The sequence below is a fragment of the Propithecus coquereli genome, unplaced genomic scaffold (assembly GCF_000956105.1).
Source record: "Propithecus coquereli isolate 6110/MARCELLA unplaced genomic scaffold, Pcoq_1.0 Scaffold362, whole genome shotgun sequence".
NCBI classification, from domain to species: domain Eukaryota; kingdom Metazoa; phylum Chordata; class Mammalia; order Primates; family Indriidae; genus Propithecus; species Propithecus coquereli.
In genome coordinates this window covers 1092737-1120400 of record NW_012149308.1, presented here as the reverse complement: position 1 = coordinate 1120400, position 27664 = coordinate 1092737, and the positions used below count along the sequence as shown (strand labels likewise).

Sequence of the window (27664 nt, the reverse complement as noted above, 5' to 3'; positions counted from 1 at the left end):
AAAAAAAAAAAAGATGACTGCTGGAATTATCCTTCATTCTCGCCTCTCCTACCCTCATTTGGGAGTCAAGTACATGTTCTCTTCAGTGAAAAGGCATGGTTTATTTTGATCAGAGGCGCAAGTTACAGCACATAATAATCAGTCACCATGTATTCTGTGTATACTAATTCAACTTTGACCGTATCTTGTACACTACTTAAGTCCTGCCCTATGAGTTGGCAAAGCTCAAGAATGAGTTTGCAGATATTTTGAAATCATATGATAACATTTCGAATGTGTTGATTTCTCTCACCTGCTGAACTCAAAACATTTTGCTTACAAACAGACAAATTCTCAGGAGGTGGCATTGTGGCCTTGTAGAAAGAGTAGGTGGTCTGCCAAGTAGCCAAATGACTGTGACCCATCCCCTAGAGCATGCTGGGCCTCTTTCTTCATCTGTAGAATGAAGGTTTGAGGTTAGGTAATTTCTGAGCTCCTTTCTAGAAATAAACTGCTCTGATATTCTTCCCGGAGCTAAACTTAGATATTTGCGCATTAAATCTTCTAAGTCAACTCCACTAATTCCAGGAAGAGTCAAGTTTAAGGCATTTATATAGGAGAGAGGTTTTTGTAGAGCCTTAGTTCACTAAATAATGGCTTTTTTTTAAGAGCAGTGCTTTTGGAGGGGTAACAGAGTTCAGAAACTTAAAAATATATTAATTTTTAAACTTTATTGAAACTTATGACATACATGTAAGTGTACAACTCAATGAATTTCACAAACTGAACACACCCATGTAACTGATACAGAATATTACCTGTAACTCAGAAGGTCTCTTTTGCCCACTTCTAATATCATTGTAACTCCTTCCCTTCCAAGGATAACCACTCTCCCGACTTCTCACTCCATTGATTAGTTTTGCCTGCTTTTGTTTCTCATAAGAACGGAATCGTGTATAATATGCATTCCATTATGTCTGGTTTCCTCGGCGAGCATTATGTTTCTGAGATTCATTGATATTGCTGTGTGTAGCTGTAGCAGACACTTAAATTTTTCCTCCAGGGAGACATTGATACATCTCTGCACAACTATATTAACATTCCCATTTGAGCGACTCATTTGAGAAGATCAATAATATGCCATTATGAACAGAGAGAGTATAAAAGTGCTGAAGAAGAGGGACAAATGAGAGGCTTTTTATAATTTATTAACATTATGTTATTAACATATAATGCAATTTATTACTGTAAAATATGTAAGCTCTCTTGAAGGAGGATTTACCTCCTGGTCTAAGACATTACGGCACCATGTCAAGGAAAGAGTTGCTCTCCTGGTACTGGTTATGAGATTGCTGACTACTAGATTACAGGATTCTTAACGATTGCCAGCTTTACCTTGAGAACAAATTGAGCAAATTGTGGTTTATTTATCCCATTCTTTCCATGCCATCGACCCCTCAATCCCTGCACTGCCTGACCCTGCACATACTAGGTGCAAGATAGATATTTGTCGAATGAATGAATGAAGAGTACAGCTAACACTTGAAGTGTATTCACAGTGCCAGCCACTGTGCAGAGATCTCTTGTTTACTCACCACAACACTATCAGGTTGGCGCTGTTATCACGATTTGCCAGTTGGGGAAACTTGACCATTGAAAATAACTTGTCCAAAGTCACTCAGACATTACATGATAGAGCTGAGACCTTTGAACTCAGGCTCTATAGTCTTCACCACTATGTGTGCACACTCTATCTCGAGCTTGCAGGGGCTGCAGTGATGGCTGGGTTCATGCTTCCCCTTGGCCAAGAGCACAGCTAGCTGAGAACACGCAGCCTAGTTTGTCCCGGCCACTTCCTTCTGGCTGTGTAGAGAGAGCCTGCTCAGGGGACTCTTAACTGCCCCCGCCACACTTTTGCCTAAGCCCGGGAGTGGGTTATGTTCCTGGCTGGCTCCTTCCACCCTCAGCACCCCACACCAGCCTCCACTCCTAGTGTTGACTGCCTGTCATGGGGTTATGTTGGCCACCTCCTGGCCTTGAGAAGATCGGACACAATCCGAGCATTTGCAGTTCTGTCTGCTGAGCTCTCCCCAGTTCCTGCCCCACCTCCACCACACGTATCGCATCTACTTAACTCCTGTCCGGCCCGAACATCTCATCTCGTACATATTGGCCCTCAATAAATATTTGTGGAATGAATAAATAAATGAATGGTAAGTGTGGCTTTCAAATTCAGTTCTGATATAAAGCTTTGCTTTTTAAAGAATGTTGACTCTTTGCCCTCTTGGCTACTAAAATGCAAGCAGTGATGATAATATGCAATTAAGAAGAAATGCAATGTACTTATCCTTTTACAGTATAAAACACACATAGCAGCTGGGCATGGTGTGGCGCACCTTTAGTCCCAGCTACTTGGGAGACTGAGGTGGGAGGATCACCTGAGACCAGGAGTTTGAGGCTGCAGTGAGATATTTTCGTGCCCGTGAATAGCCAGCCATTGCACTCCAGGCTGGGCAACAGAGCGAGACCCCCATCTCTTTAAAAAAAAATTTTAAAAGAGAAAAAAACATAAATAGGAGTAGATTATTTAAAAGATCCTGTGACCTTTTCTGATTCTTAGCATAGTCTTTAATCAGTTTATATAGTGGTCATAATTATGTATATAACCTTTTGGGTTTTTAATTTCTTCTCTTGATATTTTGCATGTGTTGATGTTTTCCATAAATCCACATGGACTACTTTACTTATCGTTTTAATATAATATCCTCCTCGGTGACCCACCCATGACAAACATGGGTTTTGCTTTTTGTAGCCAGTGCCCAGCTGGCATCGCTGAGTCTCTGGAACCACAGTAATTTAAAGGAAGCAGGATTGTAGGTTGCCTCGGTTGAGGAATGACCTTTTGGGCATTCCTGTGTTGCATGGCGGCTGTGATGATCTGTTTTCCCCTTATTTTATTCCAGGATGGTTTTCTCTGGCAGGCAGTGTGGCCATGTTGGCAGACGTGAAGAAGTTTTATTGACCTTCAAGATATTTCTCATCATCATTTGTCTTCATGTCGTTCTGGTTACATCCCTGGAAGGTAAGGTGCCTGTTTTCCTTCTTTTTTTTTCTGTTTATCTGTTTATATGTATGTGTGTTTTGTTATTTAGGATTTTTTTACTGTGGTAAAATACATATAACATAATATTTACCATTTTAACCATCTTTAAGTGGACAGTTATTTGGCATTAAGTATGTTCACAGTTTTGTGCAACCATCACCACTATACAGTTCCAGAATGTTGTCATCATCCCTAATAGAAACTCTGTACGCATTAAACAATAACTTCTCATTTCCTTTTTTCCTCCTGTTCCCGATAACCTTTATTCTTTTTGTCTCTGTGTATTTGCCTATTCCTGGTACCTCATATAAGTGGAATCATACAATATTTGTTGTTTCGTGTCTGGCTCACTTCACTTATCCGAATGTTTTCGAGGTTTATCCATATTGTAGCATGCATCAGAATTTCATTCCTTTTCAAGGTGAGTAATACTCCACTGTATATATAGACAACGTTTTGTTTATCCATTCATCCATTGATGGACATTTAGGTTGTTTGCATCTTTTGGCTATTGTGAATCATGCTGCTATGAATATCAGAATACAGGTATCTGTTTCAGTCACTGCTTTCAATTCTTTGAGTTATATACCTAGGAGTAGAATTGCTGGATCATATGATAACTCTGTGTTTAACACCTTGGGGAAGAGCCAAACTGTTTTCCACAGTGGCTGCACCATTTTATGTTCCTACAAGCAAGGCACAAGGATTCCAGTTTCTCCACATGCTTGACAACACTTGTTATTTTCTGTTGTTCTGGTAATGGGCGTGAAGTGGTATCTCATTGTGGTTTTGATTTGCATTTCCTTAATGATTAATGATATTGAGCATCTTTGTGTGTGCTTATTGGCCATTTGTGTAGAGAAATGTCTTCTTTGGAGAAATGTCTATTCAAGTCCTTTGCCTATTTTTGAATTGGGTTGTCTGGTATTTTGTTGAGTTTTGGAGTTCTTTATATGCTCTGGATATTAATCCCTTATCAGATATATAATTTACAAATATTTTCTTCCATTCTGGGGGGTGTTTTTTCACTCTCTTAATAGTGTCATTTTATGCGTAGAATTTTAAAATTTTGATGAAGTCTGATTTATCTATTTTTGCTTTCGTTGTCTGTGCTTTGGTGTTATAGCCAAGAAAACATTGCCAAATCCAGTGTTGTGAAGACTTTCCCGTTTTCTTCTAAGAGTTTTATAGTTTTTAGGTCTTATGTTTAGGTTCTTTGATTCACTTAGAGTTGATTTTTGTATATGGTGTAAGGTGAGGATCCAACTTCATTCTTGTGCATGTGAATATCCTGTTTTCCCAGCACCATTTGTTGAAAAGACTGTTCTTTCCCCACTGAGTGGTCTTAATACCTTTGTCAAAAATCATTCGACCATATAGGTGAGGGCTCATTTCTGGTGTTTATTTGTTTTTAAAAGTATCTGCTTGAAGGCAGTACCATATGGAAATTTAAAGGCGATGGAGAATCAGCCAAATGAAGGAGTCTGGTGTTTTCAGAAAAGGGGGTCTTTCAAAGCTTATGAAACAAGGAGAAAAGGTTCCCAAGGAAGGCAGTAAAAGACCAGCAATACTGGGACTGCAGTTTCTATGGGCACAACTGCCAAAAGCAAACGTAAAGAATCCTCATTACAGATGAGAGTAGAAATGAATGTTATTTAAGAAGACATATTAAGGACATACCTTCCATATTCAAAAGAAGGTGGCAGGACCAAGGACTCTTTATTAGATAAAACAAAAATCTACCAGCAGCGAAGAACAACATAAACAAACAAACAGAACACACATGCAAATACACATTCACACACACAGACTAAATGGAAAACTCTCCAACAAGCTAACACACAATTGACAATCCTTCAAAACGTAGGCACTGGGGCATGTTGTCAAGAAGCCACCATACTTTCAAAAAAGAAATGATGAGAACTAAATGTGCGCTGATGGCTTACAATGTGCCAGGTTCCTACATGCTTTACATGTGTTCACTCTCTTAATCTCAATCAAATCTAGGAAGGGAAGGTCCTGGTCTTAGCTCCATTTTCCAGACCAAGAAGCTGAGGCTCAGAGAGATAAGTAACTTGCCCATATTTGTTAGCACCTAGGAAGTGGCAGAGCTGGGATTTGAACTCAGGGGTCTGCCTCTAGATTTTGTGCTTGTAGCCATGAAACCAGAATGCCCTGGAAGTCTTGTTGAGGTACCGATTGCCGGGCCCTTCCCCCAGAGTTTGTGATTTAGTATGTCTGGGGCGGGACCTGAGAATTGATATCTACCAGACTCCCAGGTGATGCTGGTGCAACTGGTGTAGGGACTACACTTTGAGTGCGAACCATTGCCTACACAAGTGGTGGAAGACACAAACAAGGAGAAAAGGAGAGAAAACTCCCCCTGGTATATATCATGGGATACAAATTCTGTTGTTGTGGCCATGTGATGTTTGTATAAACTATGCTCACACACATCATCTCCTTAGGGCATGAAGACATCACTTTGGGATTCGCAGGGCAAAAATCAAATGTCCCCACTTTACTGATGAGTACATGTCCCCAGGGACGTTACTGGTTAGGAAATGGTGGAGCCCAGACTAGATGCTAGATCTTCAGTCTCACGTTTCGGTGCTTTTTCTATCACAAGGTAGAGGAGGCAGGAAAGTGGAACACAAGGGAAAAAAATTCATCAAAGTGAAAGCTGTTCATTAGAAATGTCTTTTTGGAAAATTATATTTTAAAATGATGAAAACAGGGGCAGGTAAATAGGAACGTGCATGGCTCAGAAATTAACTGGGATAGAGGAAAAGCTGAGTGATCGCTTAAGGCAGCTGAATGTATTCCTTGCTCCAGAGCTCTGATGAATTGATTTCGTAAAGCGGTGGTTCTCAAAGTGTGGCCCCAGACAAGTAGCATTGGCATCACCTGTTTCTCAGAACTTCCAATAATAATCACTTTGATAGCACTCACCACATGCCAGCCACCGTTCTAAGCCCTTACAAAAGCCGACCTCATTTAAAGCTCACTTGATAACCCTTTGAAATTGGCACTATTATTAGCTCATTCTACAGATGAGGAAACTGAGGCACAGAGGAGGTAAGCTACTTGCCATAGGTCAAACAGTTAAGAGACTGCAGAGTTGCAAGTCAAACTCAGGCCATCTGGCTGCAAAGTTTGTATGTTTAACTTCTGTACACTGCCTTTCGGTGTTCTCATCTCCTCTGCTACGCTGGGCTCAGTTGCTCGGTTGTTGCGAATCTGTGGATTAAAACTGAAGGTGGAATCCGTAATTGTGAGCGTCACTGAATGTTGTTCTGGATCACCCAGATGGTTCATAGGCACCGTCTCCCTGAACAGCTTTGCACTGAGACAGGTTCTTTGTTGTTCTGGATGGCTTGGGTCTGGTCTTTGATGAAGGCCAAGGGGACTGACCTGCACTTCTACAGGTGCGGTAATGAGCGCCTGCTGTGTGCCCCGTGGCACTGGCTGCTGAGAGAACATCGTCTCTGACTCCGGGGAATTTCCACCCCAGTTGGAGAGACATGACTATGACACATGAGAACAATATAAGCTGTAACTAAGTCCTAAAGTGTGAGTCAGTGCTATAGGGCTCTCATGTGTGGCCCTTGGCCAGCTCTGTGGATTAGTCTAGTTAAATGCTAAGCCACCTGTAGCAGATGCTATTGGTGCCCTGCCCATATCCCCTTGGCCCACCACACAGGTCACCTGCAGACAGTTCCTATGGACGCTGACAGCTTTCCTGTGTCCTGACTGAGAATGATCCGTGTCCGTGGAGTGTACTTGGCCTGTGCACAGGACACGCCAGATGTGCTAGGGAGTTAACACCCCAAAACAGTAAAGGATGGGAGTTGGGGTTTAAATGTGCCAGCTTCCTTGTCCCTTGGTGGGACAACGCTGAGGTGTGTTCTACATCATCTCGCAGAGTTCCCCAGTTGGATTGTGCCTGAGTTGCTCATAGTAGTCACCTGCTCATTAATATACCCATTGTTGGCTTTATTCCCTTCTCTATGTCACTTCCTAGGACTTCCCTACTCGGAAACACAGTCCCCTTCCAAAGTTAAGCCAAATATTACAACCTCTATAAAACTTGCCCTGACCTCAGAAGAATTAAATCTCTCTCCCTAGTGTTCCCTTTTCTCTTTCTCCATACCTGTGGATGCTTGCCACCCTGTGTCATGCTCGTACGGACACCTGTCACCATGTGTCCTTTCAGTGCGTTGTCGGTGCTGGGTGAGAAGGGAGAATGGAAGCTTGGCAAAGCGGGTGGCAGACTAATGGGAGGAAAACGGATGAGTGCTGAGAGCCTGCTCCAGGCCGGGCCTTTCTAGGTACTTTATGTACATTATCTCATTTAATCCTCACCCAAACTCTGCACAGCGCGTATTTTTCGTCTGGATTTACAGATGAAGAAACTGAGTGTCAAAGAAATTAAGTCATTTGTCCAGAGTCACACAGCTAGGAAGATTCCCCATGAGAATCTGTAGCCTGTGCTACTCACACTGCACCAGACTGCCCGGGGCGCCCTCAGTAAGTGTCTGAGGACTGAGGGAACGTGGCACTGCGGCGCAGGGAGGAGGTGGAGAGGGAGCCCGGGGTAAGCCGTGGGAGAGCAGTCACTCCCCTTGGCCCCGGGGATCTGGACTATAAACACAGTAGCTTCACCCTGGAAGCCTGAGAGATGACTCAGTAGCTCTTGATGGCAGGGAGAGGTGGGACTGACACTGTCTTGTTAGGCCACTGGCCAACAGAGAAAATCCTTAGACCTTAACACTTTCAGTTATGTAATTTGGTCACATTTGAGGGGATCATTCTTGGTCAAATGGGCTTTGTCAGGTAACTATACTTACCTCCAGCCTCTAGCTCCCCTAGGCTGTGCCAATGCCTTTTTTTTTTTTTTTTTTTTTTTTTTTTGGTCTTCCAAAGAGGTCTTCTTTTAGGTACAACTATTCTATTTTCCAAAGGGTGAGATGACATAATAGTGGAAGATGGTTATAATTTCATTCTTGCAGAATTGTCTTCCCCATTTGGAAACAATTACACATTTGAGCCAGTTTGGTGAGCTCATGAGCTATAATCCCCAACTTTCTCTCTGGGCTGGGTCTAGATCTTTCTGTGCTGCAGGCATTTCCAATGATAAGTCCCTCTAATAGGTTCCCCTTCTCCAAGGCCTCACTGTCTTATTCCCTCTTCACCCTCTCATGCTTGGTCCATCTGAGTCTTTGTTCTTCCTTGTGAAGAAGATGTTAGAGCTGCGAGAGGCAGGCCATTTGCTGCTGGAAGGCAGAAAACCTGTCTTGTTTGATTTTGTCCTCTAATACCAAATCCAGTGCTGGTCTCCTTCTTCTCTCTCAATCCCCTATCCACAAAAATGAGATTATAAGTGTTTACCATGGCATTGGCCTGATGCTTACCCAGTCTCCCAACTCCCCAAATCCCACTCCCCACAGAGAGCCATGAGGTCACTTCTGGTGGACCCTGACTCTTTCCCTGGCAGGTGGAAGTGGTCATTAAGAGTGATGGAGACTCTCGACAGATTGAGAGGGAAACCGAAAGCGGAGGACATTGTGTCCCACTTATCACATGAAACTTCTGGTAAGGACTCCTCGCAGGGGCCTGTACATCAGCACGGGCCAATCGTAGAGATGAGAAATGGCAAAACAGTGTGTTTGGCAGAGAGAAGGCTAGAGATGGTGCCCTCTGCAAGCCTTTCTCAGCTTTCTTGTGACAGGGTAGGGATTCTAAATTGCCCTCATGTTTCTAGTGGGTAGCCAGGAGTAGGGACAGGGTGGAAAGACTATGGCATGGATGACCTAGACCAGGGACCAGATGGAGGATGTGACACTCAGTTGTGAGAGCTGTAGGGAGCTGGATCATCAAGACAGGAATCCCCAAGCCTGTGTGGGATTCTGGAAGAACAGACCATGGGGCCCACTGGCCACAGCCTTCAGCAGTGGAAGCTGGTTGAACACCCAGGAACCCTGCAGGGTGAGGGAGGTCTCTGGATAGGCCATTGAGAACTCAGAGCTCAGCCCTTCTCCCTGCTGCCAGAAAGGCACTAGCGCCCCATCCCCAGCCCAAATACCATCTTGACTACCAGAAGGAAGAGGAGGGAAAACAAAAATTGTGCATTTATTCAAAAGACATTGAGTTAGCCAGATACTATTTTAAAGCAAAAGAGACAAAGTTACCTTAAATTATCAGATTTAAGGATCCCTTTCCTATATCTCTGGAATGGAGGCCCCAACACAAAATGGAGCCATCCTAGACATCAAAGGAAGTTCAGGGATTTTTTTGTTTGTTTATTGTTGCTCTCGTTTCTACATCTAAATTGTGTCTATAAATTTTAAACTTGCTCTAAAACTAATACATAGCGGACACTTAACAATGTGTCAGTAGACTCTGCTAGGAATTGTTGAAGGCCATCATCATATCCTGAATTCTGCTTCTCCTCCCAGTTTTATCTTTTCAGGTATGTAAAGATATCATTCAGGTCCTTAAGGGTAATGGTGATATCTTTTCTCTCTCTGTATCCTCCATTGTGTTGAACACATGAACTCAGTAAACTCTGGTTGTTTGACTGGTTTTGATTGGTGACTCTAGTCTAAAGACTAGAGATATTCTAAAAAGTGGGCCTCTCCTGTCGACTTACATCATCAGCATTAATGTCATCTGAACCCGGTGAGTTCTGATACAATATCTACTCCTCCTCCAAACATTTGCATAGACTGCAATGAGGTGTCTGTAGCCTGGCTAGGATTACCCTTGAAGAATGTGTTTCTCCTCCTCCATATGATGAAGAGGCTCACCTGATGGTTAAGATTCCTTCACATCCTGACATTATGTGAGTTCAACTACCCAGTAGGGACATTCTTCAGATGCCTAATTCATTGTCTTGGGATACCAGGCATCCTCAGGTCTACCTCAGACATACGATCATTCTGAAAATCCTTGTGTGATGTCTGAGCTGTCAATTATCTATGCTGGGTTCTCGAACTTGGCTGTACATTAGAATCACCTGGGGAACTTTAGGAAATCCTGATGTCTGCATCTCACCCCGAAGATTCTGATGTCATTGGTCTGGGGGAACAGCCTGAGTATCAGGGTTATTCAAAGCAACCCAAGTGATTCTAGCAGGACTGAGAACCACTCATCTCTACAATCCCATTTTAAGGCTCCTCTCCTGTTCAGAGTTCCTAATGTGAAATTGGAAACAATTTAAAAGTCGTATTTTTTTCAAACTACATTCTTTATGTGAGGCAATTTTAAAGGCTTTCAAAGTTCTAATGAAGCCAATACATTTCTTGATTTCAAAATTTATAAAAGCCCTAGAAGTGGCTCTTGCCGACTGGCAGATCCCCAAGTTGCTAGTGCTGTCCTTTTCTCGTTCTTCATTGAAAAGTCCCAGTGTCTCTTCATAGGATCCAGGAGCAACAGCTCATAGTATTGAATACTGAACATTAACAGCAGCAGCAGCAACACAGCTGGATGTTTCTGTAGGTCTTCATGATTTACCAAGTTCCTGGGCATACGTCATCTTACCATGTCCCCTTGGGATAGGCAGAAGTTTATGTTATCCTTACTTTGCTGATGAGAAGACTGAAGCTCAAAGCAACGAAGTAACTAATTCTCTATGTCACTTAGAAAGAAATAGTACCAAGATCCAGAAAGCAGTTCTCCAGAACTCTCTCCTTTATACCAGCCTGCATAAAGTACTTATTTTTGGCTTGGACAGTTTCAATCATTTCCAAGTTTGCACAGCTGGAAAGTGGAAGTGGTGGGATTCTAGAACTTGTGTTTTTAACCATTCCCCGCATGTTTAGTCCCTGAAGCAGTTGAAAATGGTCGAGGTTTTGCTGTGTTACCCAGGCTGGAGTGCAGTGGCTATTCACAGGCACAATTGTCGTGTACTCACTATAGCTTGGAACTCCTGGGCTCAAGCAATCCTCCCACCTCAGCTTCTCAGATAGCTAGGACTACAGACACACACCACCACACCTGGCTTGAAATGGTTTTTACCCAACTTTGCCATGATTCATTCATCCTGGGATGGAGTACCCACTGATTGAATCTCTCAGGGATTAAGTTGATGTTCCAAGAGAACATGCTGTTGAGTGTACCTTAATAACAGATGCATCCTTACTTTGAGAAATAACAAGAAGCACATTGTTCTTGGCAAGAGGTCTCAGTTTTGTAAGATCACAGTGCTATAAAAAACCCATCTAGATAAATTGGAGATGCTTTTTGCCATGATGTTTGTGGCAATTGTGTTAGTCTTTAAAATCCGTGTCCAATTTGACCTATACCCTATCTTAGCTTTTCTTTTAGGAGTGCACAGAGCATAAAGTAAAAGTTACTCTCATGTTGCTATAGTATTTAGTATTAGTACTGAGGATAGCAGTACTTCATGTTGAAGATAGCAGTACCTCCGTCGACTGAGGTGGGTCCCTGAGTGACAATCCTCTCCCTTCCCTACCTCCCCTCCACTCTGGGCTGCTGATTGGACTTTATATATGGAAAATAAACTTCTATTTTTAAAGCAACTGAGAACTCAGGGTTAATTTATTGCAGTAACTTGCATCACCTTAACTAATACGCCTGTTACCTTTCTCACTAGGGTTGTTGGTGCATCTCATTTTGCCATTGGAGGGTGGGGTAAGCATTCCTTCTTTCTTAAGATCATATAAGAAGCCAAGTTCATATAATCTAAGAAAACTGGGTCACTACTGAGATGCTCTTTGTCCAAACTGGAAAGAGTCATTTGAGGGCAGAAGGCTCCATCAGAGCCACCCACTCCCTTTGTGCCAAGCCAGGCCTCTGGGACCTTCACAGTTTGGCATAAGGTTAAGGCTATAGGCTCCGAACTTCCTGGGGTCAAATCTTACCTCTAACCTCAACAAGGCATTTAACCATTGTGCTTCAATTTCCTTATTCGTAAAATAGCAATGCCTGTCTCCTAGAGTTATATGCAGATTAAATGAGTTAATGCATATTATACAGAAGTCTGTTAATGCATCTGACACATCGTAAGAACTTAGTAAATACTAGCCATTGTCACTGTGGACCAACGCTGTCTAATGGAACTTTATTGAAATAACGGAAGCATTCTGTATCTGTGCTGCCCCACACAGAGGCCACCAGCCACGTGTGACTATAGTTTCGAGCACTTGAAACTTGACTGGGGAACTGAATTTTTAATTATATTTAACTTTAATTAATTTAAATGTAAATAGCCACATGTAGCTAGTGGCTAACATGTTGGACAGCACAGCTATAGACCATTTAATCTAATTGCTTCAGAAGCTTTCTATTTCAAACTGTGTAAGTCAGGATTCAATCACAGAAGAAGAAACACTAAGACTCTGACACTTTCTCTCTCAAGAATTTGTTACAGGGATTTGACCTTATACATGTGCAAGCTGGTTAAGCAGTCTCTGTAAAGCTGTTGTCTTCACATCCGATGCTGAAACTTGACATCTGTAGGGTAGGCAGTCAGGAAGGAAAGAGGAATGTAAGATGGTGGAGAGCAAGAACAAGCTGGAAACCACAGGCATGAGTTCTAGCACATGAGAACAGACTAAACCCTGTGTCAGTTCTTGTTGCCTTTGACCGTGGTAGTGTAGATGTCCTGCAGAAGCCAGGCCCTTCATCATAAAATTAAGTACACAGGTGGCCCAGGAGTTGGAGAAGCTGAAGGAAGACCCAGGGGCAAGTAGGGCAGTTGCAGGCTGAGCACCTCCCTGGTACTGATAAGGGGAGGCAGCTGATCATTGCCAATGTGTGTGAGCTACTACGTGGCTGCTGCTCCACATCTCCCACAAGAAGCTCTCTTGTGTCCCATGTTAACTAGAAACATGCAAGAAGGGAAATTCTGGAAAGGAATGTAGTTAGCCTAACCAAGATGATGCATTGTATAGCCACTACACATACAAGCAAACTAATGAGCTCAATTGCATATCTGTTAATATCACTAAATAAAACATGATGCTAACATTTTCCAAGGCTCTATTTAGTTGTTTTAGTTCTTAAACTGGCCCAAAGATACTCTAAAGATCCTTACAGCCAGCTAACAGTATCTTTGAGTGGTAAGGTTATGAATATTTTTCTAGTTTTTCTTTATATTTTTCTGTGGTTTAGCATTGTTCCCACATAAAACCACATTGTGATTATAATCAGAAAAAAATTGATGCTACATTTTAGAAGCCAGCCTATGCCCCTAAGGAGACTGCATCTTATTTAAGGACAGCCTAATAACCTCATGATTAACTGTGCCTTCCACATTCTTCCTTAAAACTTTGCCTGGTATTAACTTTGTGTAAGAATTGATGGAACATAAGTTATGGTCATCAGATCTCTTGAAGTCCTCTGCCTCTCTCCCCCCATGTTTCCAAAGTGATCCCTAGGGCATTTTGGAAATCGGAAGCAAGTAACATAAGGAGAAAAGAAACTGAAATGGAAGTCTTGCACGTGGAAGGGAGAAATCATTTTTAGATGAGTCACTGGGAAAATGAGGATTAGAGAGATCACTATGTTAATTACTGATGTGAGCAGCATTTACTGTGCATTCTCAATACTTTAACAGCACTACCTATGAGTATGTACCATTATGATTACCTCTACCCTGGTTTTCTAGATGGGAAATCCAGGTGCAGATGGGTTAAGTAGACAGTCAAAGTTACATAGGTAACTAGTAGCAGGGCCAGGATTTGGACCTAGGTCATGCTGGTCTTTGGAATCTAGGCTGTTAACCTACTCACCACACCGCCTTCTTGAGAGATTCAGGACAGTGTCACATGGACTGTGGGGACTTTGATAGGTTAACTGTTGGCAGACTGACTCCTGCTTCTCCCTCACCTCCATGTCCCAGTGGCCCCCCAGATCTTCCCATTGTTACCCTAGAAGTGTCTGATGAACCTCTCTTTTGATGCCAGCTTCCCAAGTGTGGTTCAGGTCCTCATCGTGTCTTGCCTGATCTACTTCCTGCACTAGCTTGCTCTCTTGGCCTTCCCACTTCAGATTTCCCTCCTCGTTTATTTCATAATTATATTTTTTTTAAAAAACTGTTTTGTGCTGGGAACAGGCGCTAGGGAGAGGGGAGAATGGGGAGTTGTTGTTATAATGGGTATGGAGTTTCATTTTGGGAAGATGAAAAAGTTCTAGAGCTAGATGGTAGTGATGGTTGCATAAAAATGCGAGTGTATTTCATGCCACTAAACTGTACGCTTAAAAATGGTTAAGATGGTAGATTTGGTTTTTTTATATATATACATATATATATATAAAATCACAATTAAAAAATAATATTGTTCTAATACATAACTTAAAAAGCCTCTACTACTTCTCCTTCTCTACAAGGTAAAGTCCAGATTTCTTAGCATAGCTCTCATTACTTGATCACCTGGCTCACAGGCCATGCAGGACTCTGGGTGGCCACCGTCTTTTCGTGCTGACCACCCTTGATCTGCCACTATTCTTTGGCCTTTCTCCTGGAGAGACCCCATGTAGCTGAGAGCTGTCATTCAGCTCTACTGATTGTCAAGGAAGCAGCGGGAGTGATGGATTGGTGAGGAGACAGCGGATGGAATCACTGACCGCCTCTCAAGCAGCCAGATAGCATAGAGTGAGTGGAGACCGCGTGGCCTGGAGGGAGAGGCAGAGGCTCTGAAATCAAACAGACCTGAGCTTGAGTTCGGGCTTACCATTAAACTTTCTATCTGTGAAATGAGGGTGATGGTCTCCTATTGCAGGGCTGTTGTAAGGATTATTCGCAATCATGTTTCAGATATAGTGGGTATTCAGTATAGTGGGTATTCAGATACCTATTGGGAATTCTCTTTAGCTCAGGCTCTGTCAAACTTTGAAGAGAAACACAGGGGTGATATTCCAGTTACCTATTTCTGTGCTACAAACCACCCAAACTGTAATGGCTTAATGTGACAGCTGTCATTTAGTTTGCTCACAGATCTGTAATTTGGGCTGAGCTCGTTGGGAAGGCCCATCTCTGGTTCACGTGGAGTCAACTGCGGCATCTTTGCTGAGGGCTAGAGACTCCGCTTCCAAAGTGGCTCATGCACATGTCTGCAAGTGGGTGCTGGCTGCGGTCTGGGAGCTCAGGGGAAGTTGAGGATTTGGGGGTTCTTCAGTCTCTCTACATGGCTTGGGTTCCAAGGATGAGAGAGAAAGAAAAAGAGAGAGAGAAACCAGGCAGAAGCTCTTACTTTTTGTGACTTACCCTCAGAAGTCCATAGCATTTCTTGCATCATACTCTGTTAGTAAAGGCCCACTCAGGTTCAAGAGAAGGGGACATAGATTCCACCTCTTGACAGAGAAGTGGCAAAGTTCTGGGAGAACCTGTGGCATGAGAAATATTATTGTGGCCACTAATGGAAAATACAATCTTCACCAGTGCTGTTCAACTTCTAGGAAGACTTTGGACCTGGAGCCCATAGGGAAGTAGCTTCTGAGATTTAAAGAGTTTCATAGGCACATGGGAAAACTGGATAGCCACATGTAAAAGAGTGAAACAGGATCTGCACCTCTGACCTCTCACAAAAATCAACTCATGGGATAATAGACTTAAACCTAAGGCGTGAAACTATAAGAATTCTAGAAGAAAACATTGGAAATGCTCTTCTAGACATTGGCCCTAGGCAAAGAATTTATGAAGAAGACCCCAAAGGCAATCACAGCAACAACAAAAATAAATAAATGGGACCTGATCAAATTAAAAAACTTCTGCACAGCCAAGGAAACTATCACGAGAGCAAACAGACAACCTACAGAATGGGAGAAAATATTCGCATGCTACATATGCGATAAAGGGCTGATAACTAGAATCTATTTAGAACTCAGGAAAATCAGCAAGAAAAAGTCAAACAACCCTATCAAAAAGTGGGCAAAGGACCTGAACAGAAACTTTTCAAAAGAATACGGAATAATGGCCAAGAAACACATGAAAAAATGCTCAACCTCTCTAATCATCAGGGAAATGCAAATCAAAACCACAATGAGATATGAGAATGGCCTTTATTAAAAAGTCCCAAAACAATAAATGTTGGCATGGATGCGGAGATATAGGAACACTCACACACTGCTGGTGGGACTGCAAACTAGTGCAACCTCTGTGGAAAGCAATATGGAGATACCTCAAAGAGATACAAGTAGAATTACCATTTGATCCAGCAATCCCATTACTGGGTATCTACCCAAAAGAACAAAAGACATTCTATAAAAAAGACATCTGCACTCGAATGTTTATAGCAACACAATTCACAATTGCAAAGATGTGGAAACAACCCAAGTGTCCATCAATACATGAGTGGATTAATAAAATGTGGCATATGTATACCGTGGAGTACTATTCAGCTATAAGAAACAATGGTGATCTAGCACCTCTTGTATTATCCTGGACAGAGCTGGAGCCCATTCTACTAAGTGAAGTATCCCAAGAATGGAAAAACAAGCACCACATGTACTCACCAGCAAATTGGTATTAACTGATCAACACTTAAGTGCACATACAGGAATAACATTCATCGGGCGTCGGGCAGACGGGAGGGGGGAGGAGGAGACGGGTATATACGTATACAATGAGTGCGATGCGCACTGTCTGGGGGATGGACACGCTTGAAGCTCTGACTGGGGGGGAGGGCAGGCAAAGGCAATATATGTAACCTAAACATCTATACCCCCATAATATGCTGCAATAAAAAAAAAGAGTTTCATAGGTACTATGTGTTACGTGGAACCAGGAGGGAGGGGACATGAATTTTAATCCTGTCACTACCCAGCAGTCCCGTCTTTCTCAAAGCAGTCACCTCGGGGCCTCGGGCTTCTTATTTCTAACTAGGTGATGCCCTTCCCAGGGCCCTTCCCAGGGCATCTTCTACAATTCTCTGAGACTGTGAGGTCGGAGAACAGTCCATTCCAACCCTGAAATGTCAGCTGTGGCTGAATCAGTGCTTCTCCATCCTCCTTTCACATCAGAATCGCCAGAGGAGCAGTCAAAAATGCAGGTGCCAGGTTGAGATGACCAGGAATGGGAGTCTGGGCATCAGTGATTGTTAAAAGCTCCCTGGGTGGTGCTAATGTGCAGCCAGGGTTGAGCATCGGCGAGCTCAACCATTCTGCCCATCAAAGCGTGTACAGGAAGTCGATCTGAGGAACCCCAGTGTAGCAGTCACTTTTTGTGCCCATGTGCCATCCCTTTGAGCCATCTCTGAATTCAGCCACGGAGGTCGTGGCCAGTCCCGTGCTCGCAGAGCATGTTGCCCTTTCCTGCTTGGCTGCCCGTGAGCCGTGGCAGCTTGCACAGCAATCACAGAAAGAGCGCAGGGGTGCAGGGGAATTCATGCCTCTGGAGCAAATCTCTGTTGTTAGGGAGAGGAGCCTTGGGTAAATGGCTCGGCCTCCAGCCTTTGCCATGGACAATTCTAGAAGGCATTCTCTGTGCTTCTCAGAGGTCCCTCTGGACTTGAGGCCCTCTTGTCCACAGTAGAGAGCCCAATACTGGACTCTTCGTTGGCTTCCCTCCTTCCCTCTCTCTCTCTCCCTGCTCCCTCGCCCCTGCCTCCTGGGATTACCTCCCAAATAATCTATATGCACCGAGTCTTGATCTTAGGCTCTGTGCCCCAGAGAACCTAAACTAAGATGCCAAGTGGTCACTCCTTGACTGTGAACTGGCAAAGAGTGCTGTGAACTAAGGGAAATTGGAAAACCGTTCTCCAGACCCTAACCACTAGTGCCCCACTGCCACCTTTCCAGGTGTTTCTGCACTTAAAACTACCACAAGAGACTCTTGCTAACCCACAAATTACAAATGCTTTGGCAGGAAAAAGCACGTCATCTGGCTGACAGTGGAATCACCCTAGACACTAGTGGAGTCAGGGAGTGGAGAGGCACCCAAGCCAGTATTGCTTTCTTTAAGCCGTATCTTCTGGAAGAAACAGAGCTAACCCTAGAGCATGCATTCTCAAGGGGGCAATATCACCCCCATGGCAGTGAAAATTGGTCCTTGGTGGCAAATACATAAAAAAAAAAAAGCTTATATAAGACTGGGTCTAGGACAAGGCACATCAGGGTATAGGGCACAAAATTGTAAGGAGATGGCCACTCCGGGGGCTGTGTGTGTGTGTACGTGCATAAATATCTCTGCTTGTTAGACAGCAAGGAGCCCTGGGCGTAAGGGGAGGGAAAGGGGCAGGCAAAGGCAGGAAGTGTTGCAATTTTAAATAGAATGGTTGAAACAACCTCTAGAAGAAGATGACATTTGAGCAAAATTTGAAGGGGGCGCTGGAGCAAACCAAGGGGCTCTCTGGAGGAAAAGTGCTCCAGGCAGATGGAACAGCAAGCGCTGAGATGGGCATGTGCTCGGTGTGTGGGAGGAGGACCAGGGAGGCCAGGATGGCTGAGTGAGGGGAGAGTAGAAGACGAGTCGGGGCCAAGAGCCATCTGTGTCACGGGGATGTTGGGGAGATTCCATTAAGGAGCACAGGTATAAGGCCAGTGTAGTGAGTGTTCAGTAAAGGCCAGGCTGCCTCCCTTCCTCCCCGCCCAAGAAGCACTAAGCAACATTTACATGTCATCACACTGAAATAGCTCCAGAAGCTACCACCCTTTGGAAGCCGAGTCAACACAAATCGCGGCTAGCATTCTAAAATGAAAGGCACAGCCAAGATACTCCAGCATTAGCACTGGCCTTGATCAGCAGACCAGATTACTAGCTCTGTGTCTAATTTCAGGGGCACTGGGAAGGGGGGATGATGCCCCAGTGTCCCCCACCTGCCAGAAGTAGTTTGTTTTAAGGCTCTCAACCTTCTTAAAGTGCACATCCCTCCTGGTGGAACAGAGTGGATACCCAGTAGGTCGGTGCCTCTTCCTTTTTCCCAGACCACAGTCCAGCATGAGAAGCAGCCCAGCATGGTAGAGAGCCTGACTCACATCCTAATTCTGCCCTTTGACTAGTAATCTTGGCAAATTATCTGACTGCTCTGTGCCTCAGTTTCCCCATCTGTAAAATGGGGCTAACTTAGCTGATATGATTGTTGTGAGGACTGAATGAGTTAATATTTATGCAGTGCCTGGGCAGAATAATACTACGTAAGTGCTTGTTCATTAAAAATAGACTCCCTTTTGGGACTCTACTCTTCCCCGAAAAAAATGCATATGAACACACAAATTTGCATTTTATTTCATGGCATTTATGGACACTCCAAAATGCCTCTCATAGAGCCTTGGGGAAGGGGTGGTCCTTAAAGCCCTGAAAGAACCAGGATCAGTTCTGGAGGGCAAAGAGCCAAGGGGGGTGGGTAGGTGGTGCTGTGTGCAGGTGGGAGAAGCAGCAAGAATGGGGCTGAGGGGTTGAGAAGACGTTTCACCTTCCTGTTTTGGCCAAAGCCCACCTAGAATTGCTGATCATCTGCACTTGGGAAGTTCCATCAGCTAAGAGCTGAAGTTTTCTTTAATGATGTCATCATTAATCATTCAATAAATACATTATGTAAAAGTACTTATTGAGCAGTGTGACGTGAGATGGTCACAGCCCAAGTAAACACATTTCAGATGTGCCAAATTAGAAATGTTTTCATTCATTTTTTTTTTTTTTTTGGTAATGTAGTAAAATCTGAAAACACAGTTCCTGGAAGAGTATCTGTTGTCCCAACCCCTGAAGAGCCAATATAATAACAACAAAATATTGTTTTGTTTGGGGTTCCCATATAAGAGTGCATAGGCGTGGTGGCTTGTTTTTAATCATCTCTCTCCGGAGCAGTAATTCAATCCAGAGGAGGACTGCCACCAGATCACAAGTTGCAGTTGGGTCTAAAATACTCAGGCAAGGAGGGCTAGTTGTATCCTTTTTAGATCCACTCCTAGAAGATTAAGCTTTTGTCTTTCCCATCCGACTTCGGGAAGAATATGTTGAGAGTAAATATTCTAATGAATGTATTACCACAGTCACAGTTTTAAGTCAACCATCTCACATTTGAAGTCTTGAAATCTACCACAGTGTCAGATAGCGGGGAGAAAAATGAAAACCTCAGAAACATCCAGACATGACCTTGCGTGATTTGAGTGCAGGTGGTTTATTTGGGAGGTGATCCCAGGAATCAGGGCTGAGGGAGCAGGGGGACGGCATTAGGAAAAGAGGAAAGGTCAGTAATGGGTATAGTATTGAGGTCACCGCTGTAGGCAGTGGGGGCTCATGATCGCTGAATTTTTTATGTTATTTTTTATGTATATTTGAATGGACATTTTAGCATGCATTTGTAAGATCTGTTAAGTAATCTGTCTGCTGTGCTTGGCAGTTACAGCTACTGCAAACCTCAGATTCTGAATAATAGTCATCTAAGAAGGATTCTCGGTGGATCATTTTGCCTTGTTACTCTTTGATCCATCCTCCCTCCTTCCCCTAGTCTGCTTGGTATCACAGGGGCCTGACCCCTTGCAATATTTTTCATGTCCCCTTGCCAACTGGGTTCCAGCTAGGTTTGACCAATGGGTAGCAGGGCAGGAGCTTGGAGTGTAGGAAGAAAGGAGAAGTCGGGGAATTCTCCCCTCTGTTTGGCTGGCATCTCTAATAGTGGCTGTGCCTCTTCCGTTCATTATTGCAGTTTCACTGGACACCCTCGCCCCCTGCAGCCCCTCGCCCCCTGCAGCCCCTCTGTGGTCTCAGCCCCTGCCCTGTGACTCTGTACATCACCTCCCTTCTTTGTCCTTCCTGCCCTAGAAGTAGCAGCATCTTCCCACTGTTGCTGGCCTTCACCTTTGAACTGTTTTCCTGTGTTAAATTCCTGCTCTTGAACTACCTGTCATGGGTTCCTGACGGATCCCTGACTAATAGAGATTTCTTACTGATTTCATTAGTCATTACAAAAATATTTTAGAGCATCTACCAGATACAAGACACTGGATTGGAATCCTGGAGGATAGTAAATAAAACAGCAAGCAGCTTGGCATCTAGTTGGGAAAACAAGGCATACAGTGGAAAAGTTAAATAACATGTCCAAATGCCAAGTGACAAGTATAGTGAATGAATGCTTTAAGATATAAAGAGGAGAGAGCCATCTGCACCGGCTTCTGTCGCCCGGGCCTGCTTCAGAGGACCCAAGAGCTTACATAAAGGGGTCATCTTCTAAAATGTATGATTTTGTAAGACAGGGTCAAAACTTGGAATTTTATTTGAAATCTCCTGATTTTTAAATGTTAGTAAGTAATTCAAATTTTCAAAACCTCCATTGTGATTCCTACTGTGTGGGCAAGATAAAACTTGTCTGGAAGCTGAATTGAGACTGTGGGCCAATGGTGCACATTTGGTGGATGGGTTACTACTGTATTGCGGGGAAAGTCAGATGCAAAGAACGTTAAGATTCCTTCCAATTAGAAGGGTCTAGGGTTCTGCTCTTTCACTCATGTATGAGGCAATTGAGGTCTGGGCTTGGAACTCATGTCATTAGACTGGGCGCTCCCAGGTAATCCACGATAATCTGCCCGTTTCATGGTCCTTAATTTTCATCATATCTGCAACGTTGTTGGCTGACTAAATAATAAAGTGCATTGGAAGTCCTTCATGTATTAAGCCTGGATCACGGGAAGCATGGGTCGATGCTCGCTATTCCTCTTATGATACATGTATTCTCCCTTTTGAATCCTTACAACAGCCCCATGTTGCAGTGAGAAGACTGCCTGGGGCATGATGGCTAGATGTGGAGGTGGGAGGTAGGGAGGGGAGGAGTTGGGGACAATGGCCAGAGCATTAGCATCTTGGTTTGTAGACTCAGCTCTATTGTTAAAATTAAAACTGTGTTTCTCTGCCCTTCACTTAATGCCAACACCCCCCCCCCCGTGGGATTTTTTTCTCTTAAAGGGTGGTTCCTTGCAACTCATACTCTCCATAATTTTAGGAAACTAGATTTCTGAGTATGGTACGAAGAATAATGGCTCCCCAAAGATGTCAACTGTCTTAATCCCTGGAACCTGTAAATAATGTTAATTTACATGGCAAAGGGATTTAAGGACCTTGAGCTGGGGAGATTATCATGGATTATCTGGGTGGGCCAGTTCTTTTTTTTTTTTTTTTTTTTTGAGACAGAGTCTCACTCTTTTACCCGGGCTAGAGTAAGTGCCCTGGCGTCAGCCTAGCTCACAGCAACCTCAAACTCCTGGGCTCAAGCAATCCTTCTGCCTCAGCCTCCCGAGTAGCTGGGACTACAGGCATGCGCCACCATGTCCGGCTAATTCTTTCTATATATTTTTAGTTGTCCGATTAATTTCTTTCTATTTTTAGTAGAGACAGGGTCTCGCTGTTGCTCAGGCTGGTTTCGAACTCCTGAGCTCACACAATCTGCCCGCCTCGGCCTCCCAGAGAGCTAGGATTACAGGCATGAGCCACCGCACCCGGCCTAATCCCGGCAGTTCTTAAAAGTGGAAGAGGACTTGCAGGACAGTGAGTCAGAGTAGTGTCACATGAGAAGGACTCCCCCACCCTGTCCCATTGTTGCAGGCTTTGAAGATGGAGGAATGGGGCTTGAGCCAAGAAATGTGGGTGGCTTCTGAGCTCTGGGAATGGCCCTCAATTTATATCCAATAAGAAAACGAGGACCTCGGTCCTACAACCGCAAGGAACTGAATTCTGCCAATAACCCCAATAAGCAGGAAACGATTCTCTCCCCTAGAGCCTCAACAAAGGAACGCAGCCTGTCAATCACTGTCCACTTTGATTTTAGTCTGGTGAGACCCGTACTAGATGTCCGACCTCCAGAACTCTAAGATAACAAATTTGTGTTTTAAGATGCTAAGTTTATGGTAATACGTTACAGCAGTGACAGGAAACTAAGTTTAACATTTTCAACTTAAAATGTTTGGCTGGTGTTACCAGCAATACTGTTGAGTTCAGGAACTGATCAAGTGCGGAAATGACGTGGATACATTGAGTTGGAGAGACATTCACGTGGCAGTGCTCAAACCACACTTGGCCATGTGGGATCAGAGTTCGGGAGGTGATGGCAATAACTTTGAAAAAAGTGCCTGGGAGGCCACGTAGGGAAAGAGACTCCATGGAGGGGGCCAGTTTTTTGAGTTTCCAGTTCCTCTGACTGTGTTTGGCTTCTATTCTAAGTTTATGCATGCCAAATTCCTGCTCATCATAATTGAAATATATGGACTTTGTTTAAAAATAAATCGCCAGGGAGTTATACTGAGTAAATGTTATAGACAGATCTCAATAATTTTATTTATTGACTTCAATAGAGGACTTTAATAAATGAATAATGCTTTAAAATGTGCTCTTTGAGGGTTTCCAAAGGAAAATCTGAAAATTCTAAATGTTTTTCCTTTCTCTGTTTATGAATCTCTTTAACAATGGAAATGTTTTGTCTCCTAAGAGTGGCATGGAGCGCAAATATATGACTCACTGGAAATGACGACCACCTCTTTAGTTGTGACAAATGGGAAGTGACTTAGGAGAGGGCCCAAGAGAAACATAAGCTGATACTCAGGAAAGTGTAAGGCCTGTGGGGATATCTCTATGTTGGACCACGAGTGATGTGAAGCATCGTAATGAGAGACAGAAAAAGTGAATAAATGTTAGTCACTGAGCAATTGAGTTCCTAAAAGAAAAAAAATGCCCAAAGGAAAAAAAGCAGATAATAATGATTTCAAAATCTCTAGCTTTAATTTACGAGATTCCCTCCCTTTATCAAGTAAATCGCTGTCTTTCCCCTTGGGAACTTCTCGGAGCCCCACAGGTTCCATGATGGAAGAAGCCAGCCCTGCCCATGGCCTGAACTAGTCTAGCCCCTCATCTATATTTTGATCAAGTTTTAGCTCTTGATTGCAAGTTCACGTCCATCAGTCCTGTCTACCCAGGGATGGTGGACGAGTTTTGTGGCTATCCCAGGAAATTTCCTTCTCTGCTCTGGCTCTGCTCTTACCCAGCAGTCACCCATTTCCTCTAATAGCTAAGAAGGAAGTGAAACTCAAACTCTTTCCTTGTGTGTACACAGCTCTGGCCAAAAGATTTAGTTAGCAGTGGAGAAGGTTGGAACCATTAGTGCCTATAGTCAGCCACTCGGCAAAATTGTAAAGGAAGCAGTGTTAGCCTTTGTTGCCCTTCGACACCCCTCTCCATCCCTCTTCTGATACTTGATTCCTTCCCAGTGCCTTCATCCTGCCTCCTGCCTTTGCTGCAGGCCTGCCCCACTGCACTTCCCCAGCCCACAATGACATTGACGAGTGTCATTTGCAGACACATAGTGAATGCTGATTTTCTTTCCTCAGTGCTCTTCCACATTCCCAGCACGGTGGCCCTTTGCTAGTTGATCACAAGAATTCAGCCAATTTGAATGAACTCATACTAAGATGTGAATGACTGATTGCCCCTTAGTGTTCCCGAGAATATTTTTAAAATTATCCCTTAAAAAGTTTACTTGACAGACTCTTTGATTGGTGGAATATTAAAGTAGCATGAGGTATATATTGAAGAACAGAGACTAAGGAAGAGGTAATTCCAATTAAATTTGGGCACCAGAGCACCTAACCACTCTGCCTGCATTTACCTTGTTGATTGCAGGGTAGTTGGGGAATGTGAGCATTCATTCAGTCCTGTTTTCAAGCAGAATTACGATTTTAATTATCCTAGAAAATAATCAGTACCCTACCATCATTTCAGGAAAATAAGCTACTGGAGGCTACCAGGTATACCGCACAATTTTAGTTTCTAAACATACTCAATCTTTCCTATTAATTGTATCTCAAGATACCACTATGAAAATAACTAATACTTTTTAATTAAAAGATTTTTTAAATTTATAAGATAACACCCCATGTGGGTGAGGGTTTGGGGAAGTAACACTCCCATGTATGGCACAGGATAATATAAATTGGTTCAAGTTTTCTGTAGGGCATTTTGACAATCAAATTTCATGGAATTTCTGAAAGAAATAGCCAAGTATGTATGCAAAAATTTAGGTGAAAGGATTTATTGCAGTATTGTTTATAATCATGAAAAATTGTTCAACCAGGCCGGGCGCGGTGGCTCACGCCTGTAATCCTAGCACTCTGGGAGGCCGAGGCGAGAGGATTGCTCAAGGTCAGGAGTTCAAGACCAGCCTGAGCAAGACTGAGACCCTGTCTCTACTAAAAAATAGAAAGAAATTAGCCAGACAACTAAAAATCTATAGAAAAAATTAGCCGGGCATGGTGGCGCATGCCTGTAGTCCCAGCTACTTGGGAGGCTGAGGCAGAAGGATTGCTTAAGCCCAGGAGTTTGAGGTTGCTGTGAGCTAGCCTGATGCCACGGCACTCTAGCCCGGGCAACAGAGTGAGACTCTGTCTCCAAAAAAAAAAAAAAAAAATTGTACAACCAAAATGCCCATTAAAAGGAAATTTGTTATATAGATAAATGGTATATCCGGGCAATGAAATGCTATGCAGCCATCCCAAATGGTGTTATGGAAAATTGTTTAATGTTATAGAACAATTTTCAGGATATATTCTCATAAGAAAAATCATGTTGTGAATATTTTTGTGTGATATGATCCTTATCATATATACACACATATATGCATATATCTATATACATATGTAGACATACATATACACATAGAAAAGAATATATACTAAATGTTAATGTCATTTGTCTCTAGGTGATGAAATTATAGGTAGTTTTTATTTTCTTCTTTTTGTTTATCTGTAATTTCTGAAGTTTCTCCAATAAGTGTATATTATTTTTCTTTTAAGAGATTTGAGCATTTTCTCAAGATAAATAACTCAGCAGCTCTTGTAGTTTATATGCCCAGAGGTGTCTAATCTCATTTAACTTGTAAGAAAAAAAGTGACTTACTAAGTATAAAGCCCATGTTAAAGAGAAGCACAGTTAATGGAAGTTTAATTTATGTAGATGTACACATTGACTTTTATACATTTTAATGAATATTAGCCAACACCTGAAGTTCTTATTTGAAATCATCATTTTTAGTTTGAAATGTGCTAAACCATCGTGTAACAAAATATATGGAACACCATCAACAGGAAATTGGAAAGATTGCTCTACCAAAGATGGGTCTTTGTAGAGAATTGGAAAAAAGTACTGATTAGGCTATTGAAAATAATAGTAAATTAACATACTGCCCTCTTTTGGTAGCTATTTGCAACTCAATTTACATTCACTCCCATTAAAGACGTTAATCTACAAATTCGTGCATAAACTTATTTTATAAAATTAATTTTATTGTGTACATTTGAGGTTTACAACATGATGTTATAGGATACCTATGGATGGTAAAGTCCTTATAATAGTGAAGCCGATTAACATACCTATCATCTCACAGACTTTTTTGTGTGACAAGAACAGCTAAAATGTACTTATTTAATGAAATCCTTAATACAATACAATTTTATTGACTTTAGTCCTCATGAAACTAAATTAATTTTAAATCACCTTTTTCCTCCGCAGAAAATGCTGATAATTCCAGTTTGTCTTCGCCATCTGGTAAGATGTTTTTTATGACTTTGGGGAATTTCAGGAAAATATTATTCTGTAAGTTCTCCACGAAATATGGCCTGTAGTCAGGTACACCGAAATTGTTTTCCTCTAAGCAGCTTAATTAAATTATGTCATTAACCCTACACCTGAAAAATCAATAGCAAACATAGGCAAGAGGACAGGTGTATTGATCCTTCCATATTGCTGGACAAAGCCAAGGACTAAATCACTGGGGAATAAATGGTGGGTTTTCATTATGGTAACTGCTTTGAGTTTGTCAGGTTTGTTTGTTTTTTTAATATTCTAGTTCACAAGTCTCCTGAAGAATATCAAGAACATAAACATGCCAGATATTCTTATATTTAAGGGATGAGACATTCTCTTAAACATCCTCCCTCAGTACCCCGACGGAAAGAATTTTTTTCAAAAGAGCTTAGCACTCACGAGAATGGAAAGGCAAATATGTTAGAGAGAAATTTATAGCTAGAACCCATATTGGCAGGAACCAGGAACAGAACCCAGTTTGAGACTGCTCACTGGAGCGGGACCCTAGGGCTAAAGTAGTCCAGCCCTGTCCCTTAGTTGATGAGATAATGAAGCCTGGAGTGGCTGAGTAACTTGTCTAAGATCACACAGCTTCTTGCCCTACATCACACAGAGGTAGCACATGGCTTCTCTAACTCCTACTTCTGTATTTTTTCTGGTACACCATATATTCCAGAACAATCTTTTATGACAAGGATTGAGTCAACTCACATTCTATCCTTAGTTGTGTGGAAATGAGCTTCTACTGTTATTAATTCATTTATTTAAATCAAATTAGTAATAATAGCTATTACTTCTCATGTACCCACTATATGCCTGGAAGTCTCCAGACATCTTCTCATTCTCCTCTCAATCTTACACCATAGGACTCATTATATTTATGTTATAGATGAAGAAACTGAGGCTCAGAGAGGATAAAACTTGCTCATGTTCAATACATTCTCTGGAACCAGACTACTTGGGTTTGAATTTGGCCACCACCCTTCTACCCCCATTGCTAGCTGTGTGATTTGGGGCAAGTTCCTTAACCTCTCTGTGCCTTAGTTTTCTCATCTGTA

At 42.7% G+C, this 27664-nt stretch overlaps 1 protein-coding gene across 9 annotated transcripts in view; it reads left to right on the top strand.

Annotated features, from left to right (window-relative positions):
- Positions 1–2943: 2943 nt before the first annotated feature.
- Positions 2944–27664, top strand: part of ADGRG2 (adhesion G protein-coupled receptor G2) — a 67717-nt gene continuing 42996 nt past the window's right edge. For all 9 annotated transcript variants that reach the window (XM_012651697.1, XM_012651696.1, XM_012651694.1 and 6 more), the window contains exons 1-2: positions 2944–3061; positions 26532–26567. In XM_012651697.1, the coding sequence (XP_012507151.1) occupies positions 2944–3061; positions 26532–26567 (154 nt within the window). The remainder of the gene's footprint in view (positions 3062–26531; positions 26568–27664) is intronic.